Source organism: Gopherus evgoodei, chromosome 4, assembly GCF_007399415.2.
Source record: "Gopherus evgoodei ecotype Sinaloan lineage chromosome 4, rGopEvg1_v1.p, whole genome shotgun sequence".
NCBI lineage: Eukaryota > Metazoa > Chordata > Testudines > Testudinidae > Gopherus > Gopherus evgoodei.
The window spans coordinates 154122588-154139648 of NC_044325.1; the positions used below are offsets into that span (position 1 = coordinate 154122588).

Sequence of the window (17061 nt, forward strand, 5' to 3'; positions counted from 1 at the left end):
ACTTGATAGCAAAAAAATAAATCACTTGCACTCAGATCACTTATTGTCACCACTAGGCTATGCTTTGCAGTCACTCATTATCAGTTACTTGTCTTGCGTGAGGCATAGAGACTAATTGAGAGGAGAGGGTCAGGTTTTTAGGTTGATCAGTTGATATTCACCCAGATCTTCAAGGATTCTGGACCCAAATCGCTTACTGGAAGAAGCGTGACTTGCTACCTTTTTATGAATTTTATTAAAGCCACTTCAACCCCCCTCCTACCAAAGTTAAGCTATTATTACTAACGTAAAATCAAACTACAAATGAAAGCAATACAACTGGAGCTGGCTGGAAAACAGGATTTCCCGTGGGAAGATCCAACATCTTGACTCTGAATTTTGTTGCAAATCCAGATAAGCAGTTACAGCTTTTCTGGAAAGGAAGTTTCAGAAAGAAAGTTTTGATTCAGAAGCCTGCACACAACCTGATCAGAATGGCTTGATAACTCCATGATAGAGTTAGTATAACAGTTAATAAATGTAAGGTGATACGAAACAAGCAAGTCAAAATGAAATGCTCCGTTTTGATTCAGAATTGTGTTGAGATTTTTTTCTGTCAAAAGCTTAGCTGAGAACAAAACCTTTCAATTTGGATCACCACACAATTGATGGAAAACTCATCTGTCAAGATTTTTTTTGGGGGGGGGGGACAGCGTTAATTACAACTGCCAAATCAAAGTCAAATCAACAAATTAATCTCAGCACCTGATCATCAAAAAGAATTCTGGAGATAAAAAAATGCTTTATCAATTCTAAAAGAGGTTTCTAAAAGACGTCAGCTGGCTGTAGGGTTAGAAACCCCAGTGACAGAGTTCTGCCAGCTCACATGTATGATTTCAAACTGGGTAAGTGTCTGACCCCAGCCTCAGCCATCCTTTGATCAGTCTCTTTCTGTACCCTAAGAAAGCAGATCACCCTTAACTGCATGCCCAGCTCCTGTTCCATTACAGTCAACTGAGGTTAATGAAAGGGCAAGCGGCAGTTTTAAAAAAAGCAATCACTTTGTTCTGCACGGTTCAGTGGTGAGGAGAAATCTGGCCCCGTTTCCCCAGCCCAGCTGCATCAGAACCCACACAGGAAGTAATAGTTGTTTCAGAAACTAACTGAGAAGTACATTTATGTTACTCCTTCAACCTTGGCAACTGCGATTACCTAAAAGGGGATTTAGAGCAGAGATGATGGGAGCAACAGTGGGTGAGTGGTTACAGCTGGCTTCAGCAGTGTTACTGAGCATGCTCAGTACAAGCCAAGCAGCAAACTGGGGGGACAGTGGCATGTGATCCTGCATGCCCCCCATCACCTAGCTTTAGAGACATGCAATAGAGAGTATAGTTATTTAATTTCCCCTCTTTCCAATGGAGATCACAGGGAAAGTGGCTTATCTAAGATCAAACAGTGAGTAGGTGGAATTGCTGAGGCTAGATCCCAGGTGTCCTGACTCCCAGCTCACTACCCTAACTCATTAGACCCCACTCCCCTCCCAGACCTAGGGATAGAACCCAGGAATCTGGACTCTCAGGCTACCTAACCAGACTACATATCCCATGATGTGCCATGGCCCAGAGTCCCAGGATGCACTCAAGAAGAGGGGAGGACTATGGTATGTCATGGGAAATGTAGTCCAGCCAGGAAGTCTGATGCATATAGGAGAATGGGAGCATGAGGCACCCAAACAACAGCTCCCATAAGGAAGCATTTCTAAATTAAAATTTGGTGGAATTCAGGCTTTTGCAAAAAAAAAAAAAAAAAAAAGTATTTTCCATGGGAGGAAATAGCTCCCATTTTCCAGCCAGTTGTAGAGACGGGCCATGGTGGGTCAGGAGGAGGGAAGGAGCAGTAGGTGGGAATGGGAAGGGAAGAAGTTGTGAAAATGGGACAGAGAGGACAGGGTTATATAGTGGAAGAACCCACACCGCTGCCCCACAGAAAAGCCCTGGGGTTTGGCTGAGCCTGAGAGTGGTCCATGGCAGAAGGTTTGTCACCTTGGAAAAGACTGGTAGAGATTCAGGGGCCTATAGGGGTGGCTGTGGCAGGCTGGGTGGATCCTGCCAGGCTCAGAGGCAGGGTCCTCAGAGCTCCATGCAGAAGGTCAGATTGGTCCCAGCCATCTTCTTCTCATAGTCCTCCTCAAAGCGCTCATTCTGTGCCACAGTGAAGTGGTTCTTCCAGTCCCCAACAGTCCCTGTGAACAACAGAGATGCAGAGACAGAAGTCGCCATGCAAGGGGAAGGGCTTGGACTTTCGACACAGCCAGCATCTGGACCAGGCCTATCACAGCTGCCAAGGCACTGCTCAGGGGAAGCTCACAGCTCCCAAGGCCTTGCTGAGCACTGCTGAGAGTCAAGCAGGGCAAGGCCCCAAACCACTATAGACGTTTAAATGCCCTTCTGAAGTGAGTTGATGGAAGAACTGAGGATAGAACCCAGGAGTCCTGACTAGACCCCACTCCCCTCTCAGCCCTAGGGATCTGGACTCCCAGGCAATCTAACTGGACTACATATCCCATGATGCACCATAGCCCAGAGTCCCATGATGCACTCAAGAAGAGGGAAGGACTGCGATCTATCATGGGAGATGTAGTCCAGCCAGGAAGCCTGACCCAAATAGGGGAATGGGAGCATGAGGTACCCAAACCACAACTCCCCTTTTTAAATGCCCTTCTGAAGCTTAGCAGCCAACCAAGGTCCAGACAGGAACAGGGCGTATACAGCCTGTCTCAGAAGTGTGTGTGTGTGTGGGGGGGGTGTCACACACCTATCGCCAGCAGGGAGCGTCCTGGAGCCCATCCCAGAGGCAGGTCTCAGGACTGTGTTACCTTTGCGCATGAACGGGGAGATGGACAGGTCCATGAAGGACCTGGGGACGCCGGAGCGGTTAGCCATGGGATTGTCCTTCATGACGTCGAATGATGTGTGATAGACAATCTTGTCCAGAAGCTCCTGGTCCAGGTTCTTCCCTAGGAACTGGGCCACCTTCTGGATCTCACGCTTCAGGTCCTGTGGGGAAGGCACTGCTCTGAGGAAGCTCACAGTGCTAACACTCCTGCTAGGCAGTGTCTGGGCACTGCTCTGAGGAAGCTCACAGCACTAGAGGCCCTACCAGTCCATGGCAATACTGTCTGGAAGTTAATTGAGCTCACAGCCTTGGAATCTAGAGCAGGGCACTGCTTGCAGGGAAGTTCACAGCGCTGTGCTCCTCAGCAGGGCACTGCTGCAGAGAAGCTCACAGCTTTGGAATCCCATCTCCTGTTCCCTTTAAAGATAAGCTGGGAAGGGTTCATTTCTCCCCTCCATCCCATGCGGAGTCCCCTATACTGCCATTTCAAAGTGCCTATGGGGCTCGCACCTCAACCCGCCCAAATCCCCCCCCAGAGCCGCTCACCTTCTTCATGTCCTCGTAGAAGAGGAAGAGCACGCAGTGCATGTCCTTCACCTTCCACCAGCCCTTCACGTGGTCGTGCCACGGACCCCAGCCCACTATAGCAGAAAGAGCAGGGAGACAGCACCATGAGCACAAGCGGGGCTGCGGAGCAGTGTGTGTGTGAGGGTTCCCCAGCAGGGCTCACTCTCTGAGACCACAGGGGCACTAAGGGGATCCCAGGGCTGAACGTGCAGGGGTGTGGTCTCCCCACCAGGGGACAATCTCCCCAGGATTGGGGTCACTCGGGAGGGACCCCAGGGCTGAGACTGTGGGTGGGCTGTCTTCCCACCAGGGGACAATCTCCCCAGGATTGGGGTCACTCGGGAGGGACCCCAGGGCTGAGACTGTGGGTGGGCTGTCTTCCCACCAGGGGACAATCTCCCCAGGATTGGGGTCTCTGGATGGGACCCCAGGTCTGAGACCGTGTGGGTGGGGTGTCTCCCCAGCAGAGGACAATCTCCCCAGGATTGGGGTCACTGGATGGGACCCCAGGGCTGAGACCATATGGGTGGGGTGTGTCCCCAGCAGGAGGTGCTCTGCCCAGGCTGGGAGCTTAAGGGGGGATCCCATAGCTGAGGGTACAGGGGCTCTCCCCAGCAGGGCGCATTCTCCTTGGGGGAGGAGCTCTAGGGGGACTCAAGGGCTTAGGGCACAAAGATAGGAGGTCTCCCCAGCAGGGTGTGCTCTCTCTGGAATGGGGAGCTCAAGGGGGGGGATCTCAGGACTGAGAGCACATGGCTGGGGACATCTCCCCAGCAGAGGGTGCCCTCCCCAGGGTGGGATATTCTAGGGGGGACCCCTGGGCTGAGAGGGTGGGATAACTCCCAGCAGCGGCGCCCACCCCAGGACGGACAACAGGAAGAGGAATTTCTGGATACCAAGCCAAGGAGCTGGGCTGAACTCACCTTTGCCCGCCATGAACATCTCAAAATACTCGTGCCAGGGGCCCGGGTCAGGCAACACCTTGTTCATTCTCTGGAAGTGGTAGTAGGAGACCATGCAGTCCTTGGCATTACGAGCCACGTACAGGAACTGGGTGGATGGGGCAGGAACAACAGAGGGAGAGGGGTTTGCTATTGGTCACTGCTGCAGGGTGAGGGGGTCTCTAAGCTCAAGTTTAGAGGGGAGGAGGTTACCTTACACCTCTGCTCCCAGCTGTTGAATACCCACACAGCAGCCCTGCACAGGAATCACTCACCTAGCCCTGAAATGCAGCCACCTCTGGGGCGGGGCGCAGTGGCTGCCATTGTGAGCATGGTGCTTAGAGGAAGGATTACCTTACACTGCTGTTCCCAGAAGGATGGAGGCAGCAGTTTGACGGGGAGGTGGGTTTTCAGGGTCCGTGGCGAGGGCATGGCTTCAGCCTGTTCCACACCTGCAGGCAGGAGTGAGGTTCAGATGTTGTGCGTGAAGAACCAGCCCCACCCACCCCAGTAGCACCTACCTGACGGTTGAGGTGGTCGAACCCACTCGATGAAGGGGTGCCGGTGGTGGACAGGGGCACGCTTGCACTTCTCCAAGTCTCCATCCTGCTGGATCATGTCTACTATCTCCTGGATCCATGTTGTGCCTTCCCACCGGGAAAGGAGTGGATTTGAGTGTTTATTCCAACCAAACCTGCTGTGCCCATCTTGTTAAGGAGATTGGGTTTACTGGCTGCCTTGAGACACCAAGGCTAGTGGATAAAACACCAGAATTGAGAGACCTGGGTTCTAGTCTTGGCCAGCTAGGGGACCTTGAAGAAGTCACTTTCCCTCTTTGTGCCTCAGTTTCCCCATCTTTAAATTAGGATACTGATGCCAATCTCCTGTGCAAAGTGCTCTGAGATGAGATGACAGAAAATGCTATATAAGAACTAGGGATATTCCATTCAGACTGAATGACGGAGCAACTAAATGCTCTTTTGCTTAGTGATAGCTGAAACAAAGGAAAAAGCCACCCTGGGGACAGATAATGAAAGCCACTGCTCAAAGACTAGATTGAATGCAAATACAGGAGGCTGGGGATCTACTCACTTGATTGCAGCTGTGTGTCTAAAAGAGAAGCCAGCAGCAAGCAAGCCCCAGAGACAAAGCTAAGCAAGAGAGAGATTTTGAGCAGAGGGTTGCCTGGAAAAGAGTCTTGGAATTGTAAGCAAAGAACCAGTCCCCTGTGGTTTGATCCTTGCTGTGCTCAGGTCAGAGGACTCTCTATATTCCTTGTAAATAAACAGAATTGCATCAAAGAAATACCAATTCCTGTGTTAATTTCTCTTTCTAACCAAAAGAACCCACAGGACCCTAAAAATTCACTATCCCCTTAGGTCAAAAAGGTGTAACAATGTATTCTCCATGTATAGGGTGACCTGACAGCAAGTGTGAAAAATCGGGACAGGGGTGGGGTGGTTATAAGAGCCTATATAAAAAAAAAGACTCAAAAATTGGGTCTGTCCCTATAAAATTGGGACATCTGGACACCCTCTCCATGTTTCTTTTCAAAGAGTACGTCTGTACCGGGGTAGGCAACCTATGGCACGTGTGCCAAAGGTGGCACGCGAACTGATTTTCAGTGGCACTCCCACTGTCCGGGTCCTGTCCTGACAGTCCTTCGCACGATACTTGACCAGTCGTCTACCACCTCCAAGGCTCTTCCTTGAGCAGTCTATTGAATCTTCCCTACCACAGTGGTAGAAGCCCTTTAACAATGCTCCCAGCCACAGGAATTGAATCTCAGTGCTCCCAACTTTCTCTATAGCTTTCCCCTCAGCAAACACCCACCTGCTTTGGGGTAGGTGCAGATGAGCAGATCGTCGGGCCTCGCTTGGAAACTCTGGATCCGCTGCCATTCATTACAGGTGACCTGGACGAGCGGAATCCCCTCCACTTCGCCCAGTTCTGGATGTCCCTCTTTTTCCAGCGTGAGCGCTTTAGTCTGTTCTTTGGACATAGTGTATGGCAGACTAGATGATCATCCAGCACTGAAATGCAGCCGCCTCTGGGGTGAGGCACAGCAAGTATTAAATACTCACTAGTGTCCTGGCTGAGATGCTGAAAAAATAACTATCAAGTATTTGTCTCCATTTAAGCAGTGCATACCAACCGTGTAAACCGAGCCAGGGATCAGAGAGATAAGAAGGGTTCTCTCATAGACTCATAGACTTTAGGGTCAGAAGGGACGAATATGATCATCTAGTCTGACCTCCTGCACAAAGCAGGCCACAGAACTCTACCCATCCACTTCTATAACAAACTCTTAACCTATGTCTGAGTTATTGAAGTCTTCAAATTGTGGTTTGAAGAACTCAAGCTGCAGAGAATCCACCAGCAAGTGACCCATGCCCCACGCTGCAGAGGAAGGCGAAAAACCTCCAGGACCTCTGCCAATCTGCCCCAGAGGAAAATTCCTTCCCGACCCCAAATATGGCGATCAGCTAAACCCTGAGCATGGGCAAGACTCACCAGCCAGCACCCAGGAAAGAATTCTCTGCAGTAACTCAGATCCCATCCAACATCCCATCACAGACCACTGGGCATACTTACCTGCTGAAAATCAAAGATCAATTGCCAAAATTAAGCTATGCCATCATACCATCCCTTCCATAAACTTATCAAGCTTAGTCTTAAAGCCAGATATGTCTTTTGCCCCCACTACTCCCCTTGGAAGGCTGTTCCAGAACTTCACTCCTCTAATGGTTAGAAACCTTCATCTAATTTCAAGTCTAAACTTCCTAGTGTCCAGTTTATATCCATTTGTTCTTGTGTCTACATTGGTACTAAGCTTAAATAATTCCTCTCCCTCCCTAATATTAATCCCTCTGATATATTTATAAAGAGCAAGCATATCCCCCCTCAGCCTTCTTTTGGTTAGGCTAAACAAGCCAAGTTCTTTGAGTCTCCTTTCATAAGGCAGGTTTTCCATTCCTTGGATCATCCTAGTAGCCCGTCTCTGAACCTGTTCCAGTTTGAGTGCATCCTTCTTAAACATGGAAGACCAGAACTGCACACAGTATTCCAGATGAGGTCTCACCAGTGCCTTATATAACGGTACTAGCACTCTCCGTCTCCCATCAGCAGTAACAAGCCTTCAGTCTGAACTCAGTTAAGAATAAAGAACAACCTGTGTGTGATGCAGGAGTCAGATTCGAGTCTGGCTCAGATCTTGACTCCACGATGCTAACAGAGTAAAACCGCTGTTAAAGCAGCAAGACAGGACTCACACAGAGAGCAAAACAGTTGAGCAAAAAGCTGGCATTTGAAAATAACAGTTATTCATTTGTACATTTTAAGTAAGTGTTGAGGACGGGTGGATCCGTGAGTAGGGCAGCAGCCTTTGCCTCAGAAGACCTTGTTCAATTGCCAGATTTCCCGTGTCATCTTGGGCAAATCGCTTAGTCTCTCTGGGTACGTCTACCCAGCAGAAAAAACACACGCAGCAGGGAGTCTCAAAGCCTGAGCCTACAGACTTGGGCGTGTGCTATAGGGCTAAAAAGAACATGTAGATGTTCCCATCAGGGTTCTGAAACCTAGCAAAGCGGGTGGAACTCAGAGCCGGAGAAGAAATGCCTGTGTGGCTGTTTTTAGCCCTGTAGCATGAGCCTGGGTATATAGATCCAGACTTGGAGACATGCTCCTGTGGATTTATTGTGCAGCATGGCTGTACCCTCTGTGCCTCAGTTTCCCATCTGTAAAATGGGTATAATAGCCCTGCCCTGCCCCACAGAGGTGTCTGAGTGCGAATACATTGAAGATTGCGAGGTGCTCGGCTACTGGGACAACTGGGGCATATAAACACCATAGGTACGGTGTATAATTTCATTAATAAGCCTCTGTTTTGCAGATGAGGGTGTAAAGGCCCAGAGACGTCCAACTCCATTCGATCCAGCCCAGCCAGGGGAGTATTTAGCAAAAAAAAATTGCCCAGCAAGTCAGTGGCAAAGAGAGACCCCAGGTGTCCTGACTCCAACAGACTGGCTCATTTCTCAGCTTACACTTATGCCTTAAACTGTCTTTTCTTTTGCTCATTTGATTGATCCCAGCTGAACTGTAGTAACCAGAGAATCCCAATCTGCAGTCAATTATCCCCAAACTCTGGGAGTGATCAGTTCATCTCTTGCCATAACTCCTTTAAAACGAAACCCCCTGTTATGCCATAAAGTTAGAGAACTAAAGTATGGATATTATTGTTGGCTTTTTAGTGGATCTGAGCCAAGACTCCCACCTACAGCTCCTCAGCTTTTTACCTTCTGCCTCTTGTCTTGACAAAGCTCCTCCAGCCTCCTTCTCACCTCCGATGGTTGATGGAGTTTATAAAGCTGCTTAATCTGGATGCTGAACTTTCTCCTGCTGGGGAGCAAAGTTTCCTTGTTGATCAGCTAGGCAAAGCCCAGCACTGCTCTTAGCAGGCAGCATTTTTAATCCAAGTTGGTCAGTTTCACATGATTGGGCAGTTTCTGTTCCTCACCCATCTGCTGCAGAGTCCTGCAGCTGTTCTTTGAACCCATGGCATGGCCCCTCCACCCACAGGGAGCGCTAATGTGAATTTAATGGGCATTCTCGGGAAGAGTCAAAGAGCACAGATTGGATCGTACAGAGGCAGTGGGGTTTATTTAGCTACAGCGGAGGAGTGGGGTCTAGTGGATCAGAGCGGGGATTGGAAATCAGGACTCCCGTGGTCTGTTTTCAACTCTGGGAGGAACTGTGACTCCAATCCTGCTGGGAGCTAGAGCTAGTCCCCAGATATCCTGAACACCCAGCCTTCCCCTGCAGCTTTAACCCACTAGACCCCCCTCCTCTCCCCTCCTCGAGCTGAGGATAGAACCCAGGAGTCCTGGCTAGCCCCCACCCTCCAGCTCTAACCCACGAGACCCCACTCCCCTTCCAGAGCTGGGGATAGAACCCAGGAGTCCTGGCTGCCAACCCCCCCCCCCCCGCTCTAACCCACTAGACCCTCCTCCCCTCCAAGAACTAAACAGTTTAAACCAGACACATCCATTCCATTCTGACCAGGTAATTATGTGTGTCCTGTTTTCGGGACTGCTGTCTACAGATCTAGAAGAAGACACCTGTGGAGTAGGACACCAGCTCCATTGAGACCACACACCCACTTGGCAATTTGATGAGGCTCAGCTTTAAATCTTAAGGAGCCCCCTGGTGCCGAATTGACTGATATTTATTGCCAAACAGTACAGCTATCTGTTCCACGATTTAACCCAGAGGGAAACAGGAGACAGTTCAGGGGTTCAAACTTTATCCCAGCGGTAGGCAACCTATGGCACACATGCCGAAGGTGGCATGCAAGCTGATTTTCCGGGGCACCCACACTGCCAGGGTCTTGGCCACCGGTCCGGGGTCTCTGCATTTTAATTTAATTTTAAATGAAGCTTCTTAAACATTTCAAAAACCTTATTTACTTTACATACAACAGTAGTTTAGTTATATATTATAGACTTATAGAAAGAGATCTTCTAAAAGCGTTAAAATGTATTACTGGCATGCAAAACCTTAAATTAGAGTGAATAAATGAAAACACGGCACACCACTTCTGAAAGGTTGCCGACCCCTGATCTATTCCCTAGGGTGATGTGTAGGGACAGCCAGAGCCTTTTTCCAGCTGTACTATATCCCAGTGAGGCATAACACAGCAGGGCTAGTTCCTCACCTGGTCTAAATGGGCATAGCACCATTGTAACCAAGCCGACCGCTCTGGAACTGAAGAATCCACCACATTCCCTGGAAGTTTCGTCCAATGGTTAGTAACCTCTTTGTGCTGTTGTGGAGGAAGACTCCTTGCCTATATTTTGTCCCGGCAATGCGGGAAGGGCAGGGGTAGGTCTAAAACAGGCAAGGCTCATAGCAGGTCTAGATGACGTGACAGTGAAAGAACTGAGGATGGCTAGCATCTGGTCTACTTTGCAGGGAAAAGCTGGTGTAGATACATCCTCTGAGTGCTACCGTCTCATGAAAACTTGACTTGTAGGTGTCCCTGTGCTATTTATGAGGTGCCTGACATCTTGGTATCACAGTGGTAACAGCACACAGGAGGCTGAGCTAGTGGTTAGAACACAGGGGAATGGACATTAGACTCCTGGTTCTAGCCCCAGCTCTAGGAGAAGAATGGTGTCTAGGGGTTACATTGGGGGAGGATGAGAGTTAAGACTTGTGGGTTCTATCCCTGGTTCTGAGAGGGTAGTGGGGCCCATTGAGTTGGGGTTGGGAGCTAGGACTCCTGGGTTCTTTCCCTGGCTCTGGGAAGGAAGTGGAGTCTAGTGGGTTAGGGAGGGGTATGGCGAGGATACAGAACTCCTGAGTTCTATTCTCAGCTCTCCTGGAAACTGTGGTTTAATGGTTATGGTGGAAGATTGAAATCCAGGACTCCTGGATCTTCTTTCCACTTCATCTGAGAAGAAAGCTTCTGTGTCCCCTTCCCCACCCAATGAGCCAGCCAGTCCCCCTGCCCTGGGACTGGATCAGAGCTGTTGTTCCTGAGAGAGAAAAGGCCTGCATCCCATTCCCTGATCCCCTAAACTGGCCAGTCCCCTGTCCTGGGGCTGGATCGGAGCCTGCTCCCCCTTGAGGGGAAAAGCTCCCTACCCTATTCTCTGAGCCAGCCAGTCCTGCAGCATTTAGGGTTATAACTGCAGCCCAGTGTTGTCCCCTGTATTCCACAATGCACGGCTTGCCGCTCAGTTTGCTGAAGCCGTTGATGTACAGCTCAGGGGGCCCAGTGGAATACAAAGCCAGACACCACCACCCTAGGATAATGGCTGGGCTGCCAGAGAACGTAGGAGAAAAGGCTGAGACACAATTACGTACCTAGACTCTGAGCAGCAGGGCAGTCGAGCTGTGCCATGCGATCCAGCAAGGAGTGGCCTTATCGAGGGCTCCTTCTTGTTCAAATACCCTGCTGCTGGTGTGATTGACGGCTCCTGAATCCAAACAGCTTCTGCCCACCATGCGCCCACTTCCTGACCCAGAGCACATGTGTCTGAATCACCTAATCAGGGCGGCGGTATCACGCCCTATGCAAAGAACCGTGGGGACGCTTTGGCTAGGCCAACAGGGCTCTGTCAGAACCATTCTCCTGAGCCAAACGGGGTTGGGCTGGCCAGGGGCAGGCGGGAAAGGGAGCTGATAGCGCAGTTCCTTGGAGTCAGGTGCGAGGGGGTGCTGTGTGCAGGGAGCAGGGTGCAGGCACTTCCCCCTCACACTCAGTACAGTCCCCAACACCCACGTGATGATAAGGGGCACCCTCCTGAGGCAGACAGTGCTGACTCCAGTGTGGCACTAGGGGGCCCTGTGCTGCATGGAGTGGGATGGGGGGGCTCAGTAGGGGTCGCTCTCCCCTGGCAGTCAGAGCAGACCTCAGCCTGGTGATAAGGTTGCGTGACGCAGGGTGCCAGATGGGGGACTGAGTAGGGGGCACTCTCCCCTGGCTGTCAGTGCTGACCTCAATGCTGCGCTACAGGGCACTATGAGCGATTCATAGTCTGTCCCCCCTGCCTTCCAGTACAGAATTGTTCCCTACAATCAGCTTTCCAAGGCTTTGCTCAATCTTAAATTTTAAATGGCACCAGGTCCCAGCCCTGGTCTTGGGAGGCGATTTCCGACTGTGATGCATCCCACAAGGGGTTTTCCTGATACTCAATGCAAATCCCGCATCCTGGAATTTGATGCTGATTGCTACCTGTGCCGGGGTGCACCTGGCCCTTCGTCGCCCCCTGCTGGAGAATCCCCAGTCCTACTACACCCTGTCTCACACAAGCAGAGACAGAGGAAGGTTCTCCAGGTCTGCCTAGAGAGGATGCACGGATGCAGCCAATCAGAGCCCAGAAAGCTTAGATAAAAGGTGCTGCAGAGCGTGGCAGGTCCTGACCTAGCCCCAGACCTGGGGCTGATGAGGGCAGACAGACTGTTTTGCTATCCTGGAAGGGATTAATTTTGACTGTGTGACAGTCAGAGGGCTGAGCCACTGAAGATCTGCCAGGTGAGGTTGGCAACCCACCGAGGCAGTGCCAGGAATGGGAAAGGCCTGCAGTACCACCCGTGGCAGCAGGTGGTGCTCAAGAGGCATGGGGTATCTGGCCTACCACTCCCATGAAGCTCTGCAGGACCTGAGTCAGAGGCGGTTTAATGTCAAACTGGCTAAAAGCAAAACAATTTGCCGTTTCAGAATCTAAATTTTTTCAGAATTTTTCATGTTGTAAAAAAATGCAGAATTTTGACTTTTGCCCCGAATCTGTATGAAAAAACGAATGCCAGAATGATCAGAGTCTCTCGTGGCTTAGAATGTATTATTTTCAACCATATCTATCACCATAACTTATAAGCACTCAACTCTATTTTTTAAACAGAACTAAAAATATTAACATCGTAGCTTTACGTCCAACACAAACTCAGCTAATGTCTTGATGCTGACACCTCACAGATCTAGCTCTCTACTCCAGCCCTGTCTTCTTCTGTACGAGCTAAAGTCTTGGCGTGTCTCTCTGACATCCCCTCGGGGATGTTTATCCATCAGCTTAAGCACAGCATGGTTAAAGGAGAGCTCTTAATCTTTATCCCCCAGGTCCTCCCTGCTAGGGCCTACCTCCTATCTCAATCACGGTGGACAACACCACCATTCTATTGGACTCAGCCTGGGTGTGAGGACCTAGCATAGGCACTGACTCCATGGGTGCTCGGGGGCTGGAGCACCCATGGGGAAAAAATGGTGGGTGCTGAGCACTCACTGGCAGCTCTCCATCAGCACCTTTCCCTTCCCCTCCAGTGCATCCTGCGTGCTGGCAGACCCCACTGATCAGCACCTCCCCCTCCCGCCCCACACTTCCCACTTGTTGCAATCCGCTGTTTCGTGGCATGCAGGAGGCTCGGGCAGACAGGGGAGGAGCAAGGATGTGGTGCGCTTGGGGGAGAAGGCAAAACGGGGCAGGAAGAGGCGGGGTGGAGAGGGGGTGTGAAGAGGTGGGGCAGGGCACTGGGGGGAGGGGTGGAGTGGGGGCAGGGCCTGGGGTCGAGCACCTCCCGGCACACTGGAAAGTCACTGCCTGTGGGACCTAGAGAGAGGTCCATGTCTAAATCTTGCTGATTTGTTCTTTGGAATGTCTCTAAGATATGGCCTTTCCTATCCACCGACATAGGTAAAACTGGTGTCCAGGCTGTCCTCATCTCTGCTCTCAAGCATCCTTCTCTCTGACCTTGACTAATGCAATGTTGTCTTGCATGTAGCCATTCTGAACATGGCCCATCCCTCTGTCCACATCACCTTTCTCTATATCCCTCCCCTAGCTTTCCCTTTAATAATAATATGGAGAAATACCTATCTCATAGAACTGGAAGGAACCTTGAAAGGTCATCAAGTCCAGTCTTCTACCTTCACAGCAGGACCAAGTATTGTCTTTGACAGATTATTTTTGCCCCAGATCCCTAAGTGGCCCCCTCAAGGGCTGACTGCACAACCCTGGGTTTAGCAGGCCAATGCTCAAACCACTGAGCTATCTCTGCCCCCTTCTCTAGCATGTCACATGTCAGCTGCTGTCGTCCCTTTCAAGGCCCTTCATCGCTAATCCCCACCTGACCTATCATCTTCCTTTCACTATAAAGGTCAGCTCCTGCCTTCAGCTGGCCCATGATGGCAACTTCCGAGCACCTTTGGGCTTTCACCCACACAGCTCCTCACGCCTGGGAGGAGCGCCTTGTAAGCACCCGCAAAAGTGACTCATTATCCTGGGCATAGTTAACCGACTTTTATTTTCAAAAATGTTCAAAATTGAAAATTTTCATTTTGGGTCATGAAACTTATGCCTTAAACTGTCTTTTCTTTTGCTCATTTGATTGATCCCAGCTGAACTGTAGTAACCAGAGAATCCCAATCTGCAGTCAATTATCCCCAAACTCTGGGAGTGATCAGTTCATCTCTTGCAATAACTCCTTTAAAACAAAGTCCCCTGTTATGCCATAAAGTTAGAGAACTTAAGTATGGATTTTACTGTTGGCTTTTTAGTGGATCTGAGCCAAGACTCCCACCTACAGCTCCTCAGCTTTTTACCTTCCGCCTGTTGTCCTGACAAAGCTCCTCCAGCCTCCTTCTCACCTCCGATGGTTGACGGAGTCTATAAAGCTGCTTAATCTGGATACTGAACTTTCTCCTGCTGGGGAGCAAAGTTTCCTTCTTGATCAGCTAGGCAAAGCCCAGCACTGCTCTTAGCAGGCAGCATTTTTAATCCAAGTTGGTCAGTTTCACATGACTGGGCAGTTTCTGTTCCTCACCCATCTGCTGCAGAGTCCTGCAGCTGTTCTTTGAACCCATGGCATGGCATGGCCCCTCCACCCACAGGAATGTCAGGAATGGGAAAGGAATGGGAAAATCCTTGTAAACACCCGCAAAAGTGACTCATTGTCCTGGGCATAGTTAACCAACTTTTATTTTCAAAAATGTTCAAAATTGAAAATTTTCGTTTTGAGTCATGAGCCATGTTGTTAGACAAGAATTCATTTTGAGTCAGCCACCAAATTTTCTTTTTTAAATGGTTTTTGGCTCCACACAAAATGAATATTTTAAAATAAACATGGAATAGCCAGTGAGCTGAAATATCCATTATGTGCACAGCTCTGACAGTATCTAGAATTTTAACCTGAGAAGGTCGAAGCTGCCTAAGGGGTTGAGGGGCTGGATCCCCATTTAACATCAGCGATGAATTCAATCCACAGCCCCTTCCCTGACATGCTCCTGCCATGATTCTAAACCTGCTGTGCCTTTCGATGTACTGGTTCTTTCCTTCCGCATCTGTGCAAGCATCAAGAAGAACTGAAGCCCAGCTAGGTGAGGGATGGAACCTGAGACCTAACCTCCCCCCACAGGAATTAGGCACCTAAGATCTTTTGAGGATCTGGGCTTAAGGGCTTTGCTGAATCAGGACCAAACTGCACACAAAATAAATCATCCCCTTGGGTCTTTCTGCATTTTAGTTTTTTAGATGCAAAATTATTCTTGTTTTACATGGGATTAAAAAAAATCAGTATTTTTTAAATTTTATTTTAAGGAAGTACACTTCTACCCTGATATAACGCGACCTGATATAACACGAATTCAGATATAACGTGGTAAAGCAGTGCTCCAGGTGGGCAGGGCTGTGCACTTCAGTGGATCAAAGCAAGTTTGATATAATGCGGTTTCACCTATAACACAGTAAGATTTTTTGGCTCCAGAGGACAGCATTATATCAAGGCAGAGGTGTATATACAGTTTCTTTAAAGGAATACAGACAGTATGGTGTTTACAGTCTAAAACTCTGTTCCCATAATCAAAATAGAAACATAGATCACATATGGCTCTTCATTTGGCTGGACAAAGCATAGCTGAATCAGCACCATATTCCTGGCTGGATTGTGTGTTACAGGCCTGCTCCAAAGTCCAGCGATGTTCAAATGTCCATGGCAGGGGTAGGCAACCTATGGCACGTTTGCTGAAGGCAGCACGGGAGCTGATTTTCAGTGGCACTCACACTGCCCGGGTCCTGGCCACCGGTCCTGGGGGCTCTGCATTTTAATTTAATTTTAAATGAAGCTTCTCAAACAGTTTAAAACCCTTATTTACTTTACATACAACAATAATTTAGTATCAGAGGGGTAGCCGTGTTAGTCTGGATCTGTAAAAGCGGCGAAGAATCCTGTGGCACCTTATAGACTAACAGACGTTTTGGAGCATGCATCTGATGAAGTGGGTATTCACCCACAAAAGCTCATGCTCCAAAACGTCTGTTAGTCTATAAGGTGCTACAGGATTCTTTGCAACAATAATTTAGTTATATATTATAGACTTATAGAAAGAGACCTTCTAAAAACGTTACAATATATGACTGGCACGGGAAACCTTAAATTAGAAGGAATAAATGAAGACTCAGCACACCACTTCTGAAAGGTTGCTGACCCCTGGTCCATGCCTTTGGATCAGGCCTTATAAACATAACCCCATAGCACAGAGCCAGTCCAACACAGGCAAAGTATCTTGACATATTCTGCTGCGAAAAACCACAGTGGTCAATAGGATTCCCTATTACATCCCTTGAGAGGGTGCTACATACTTTCCACTGCCCTGCTGATCAGCTTTGGCCAGCCATAGCTCCACCTTGTCCTTGAGTTGCTGCAGCAGGGAGTCATTCTTACCTCTCCATCTGCTACTGTGAAAAAGTGGAATACCTGTATTTTGTTGCATCATCAATTTACAAGTTTCCTTTACTGTAGTATCTGAGCCCCTCACAATTCTCCATGCGTTTGTTCCCATACCGCCCTCCCCAAGTGAGGCCGAGCAGGGCTATTCTCTCCATTGTACAGATGGGGAAACTGAGGCACAGAGCGGCTAAGCGACTGTCCCGAGGTCACACAACAAGTCTGTGGCAGAGCAGAGAATTGAACTTGAGTCTTTCACGTTAGCACCTTAACAACTGGGTCATCCTTTTTTATAATAGCTTTTAACTCTAACGCCCAGTTGAAGAGAGATTTTTCTCAATGTGTGAATTAAATATTTCAAGTTCTGCAGCACATGGACCACCTTTTTATTTTGTTCATACAGTGCCTGGTACATCAGGGTCCTAGTCCATGATTAGGGTTTCTAGGCACTACAGCAATT

At 49.2% G+C, this 17061-nt stretch overlaps 1 protein-coding gene across 1 annotated transcript; it reads right to left on the minus strand.

The window, feature by feature from the left end:
• On the minus strand, window positions 1-8757 carry LOC115651459 (sulfotransferase 1C2-like). Its single transcript, XM_030562540.1, has 8 exons — window positions 8678-8757; window positions 6216-6432; window positions 4904-5029; window positions 4737-4834; window positions 4365-4491; window positions 3421-3515; window positions 2855-3035; window positions 1-2221 (listed from the first exon to the last, which is right to left on the minus strand). Exons 2-8 carry the CDS (start codon window positions 6382-6384, stop codon window positions 2109-2111), a joined length of 909 nt encoding a protein of 302 aa, XP_030418400.1. The 5' UTR covers window positions 6385-6432; window positions 8678-8757; the 3' UTR covers window positions 1-2108.
• Between the last annotated feature and the right edge of the window lie 8304 nt (window positions 8758-17061).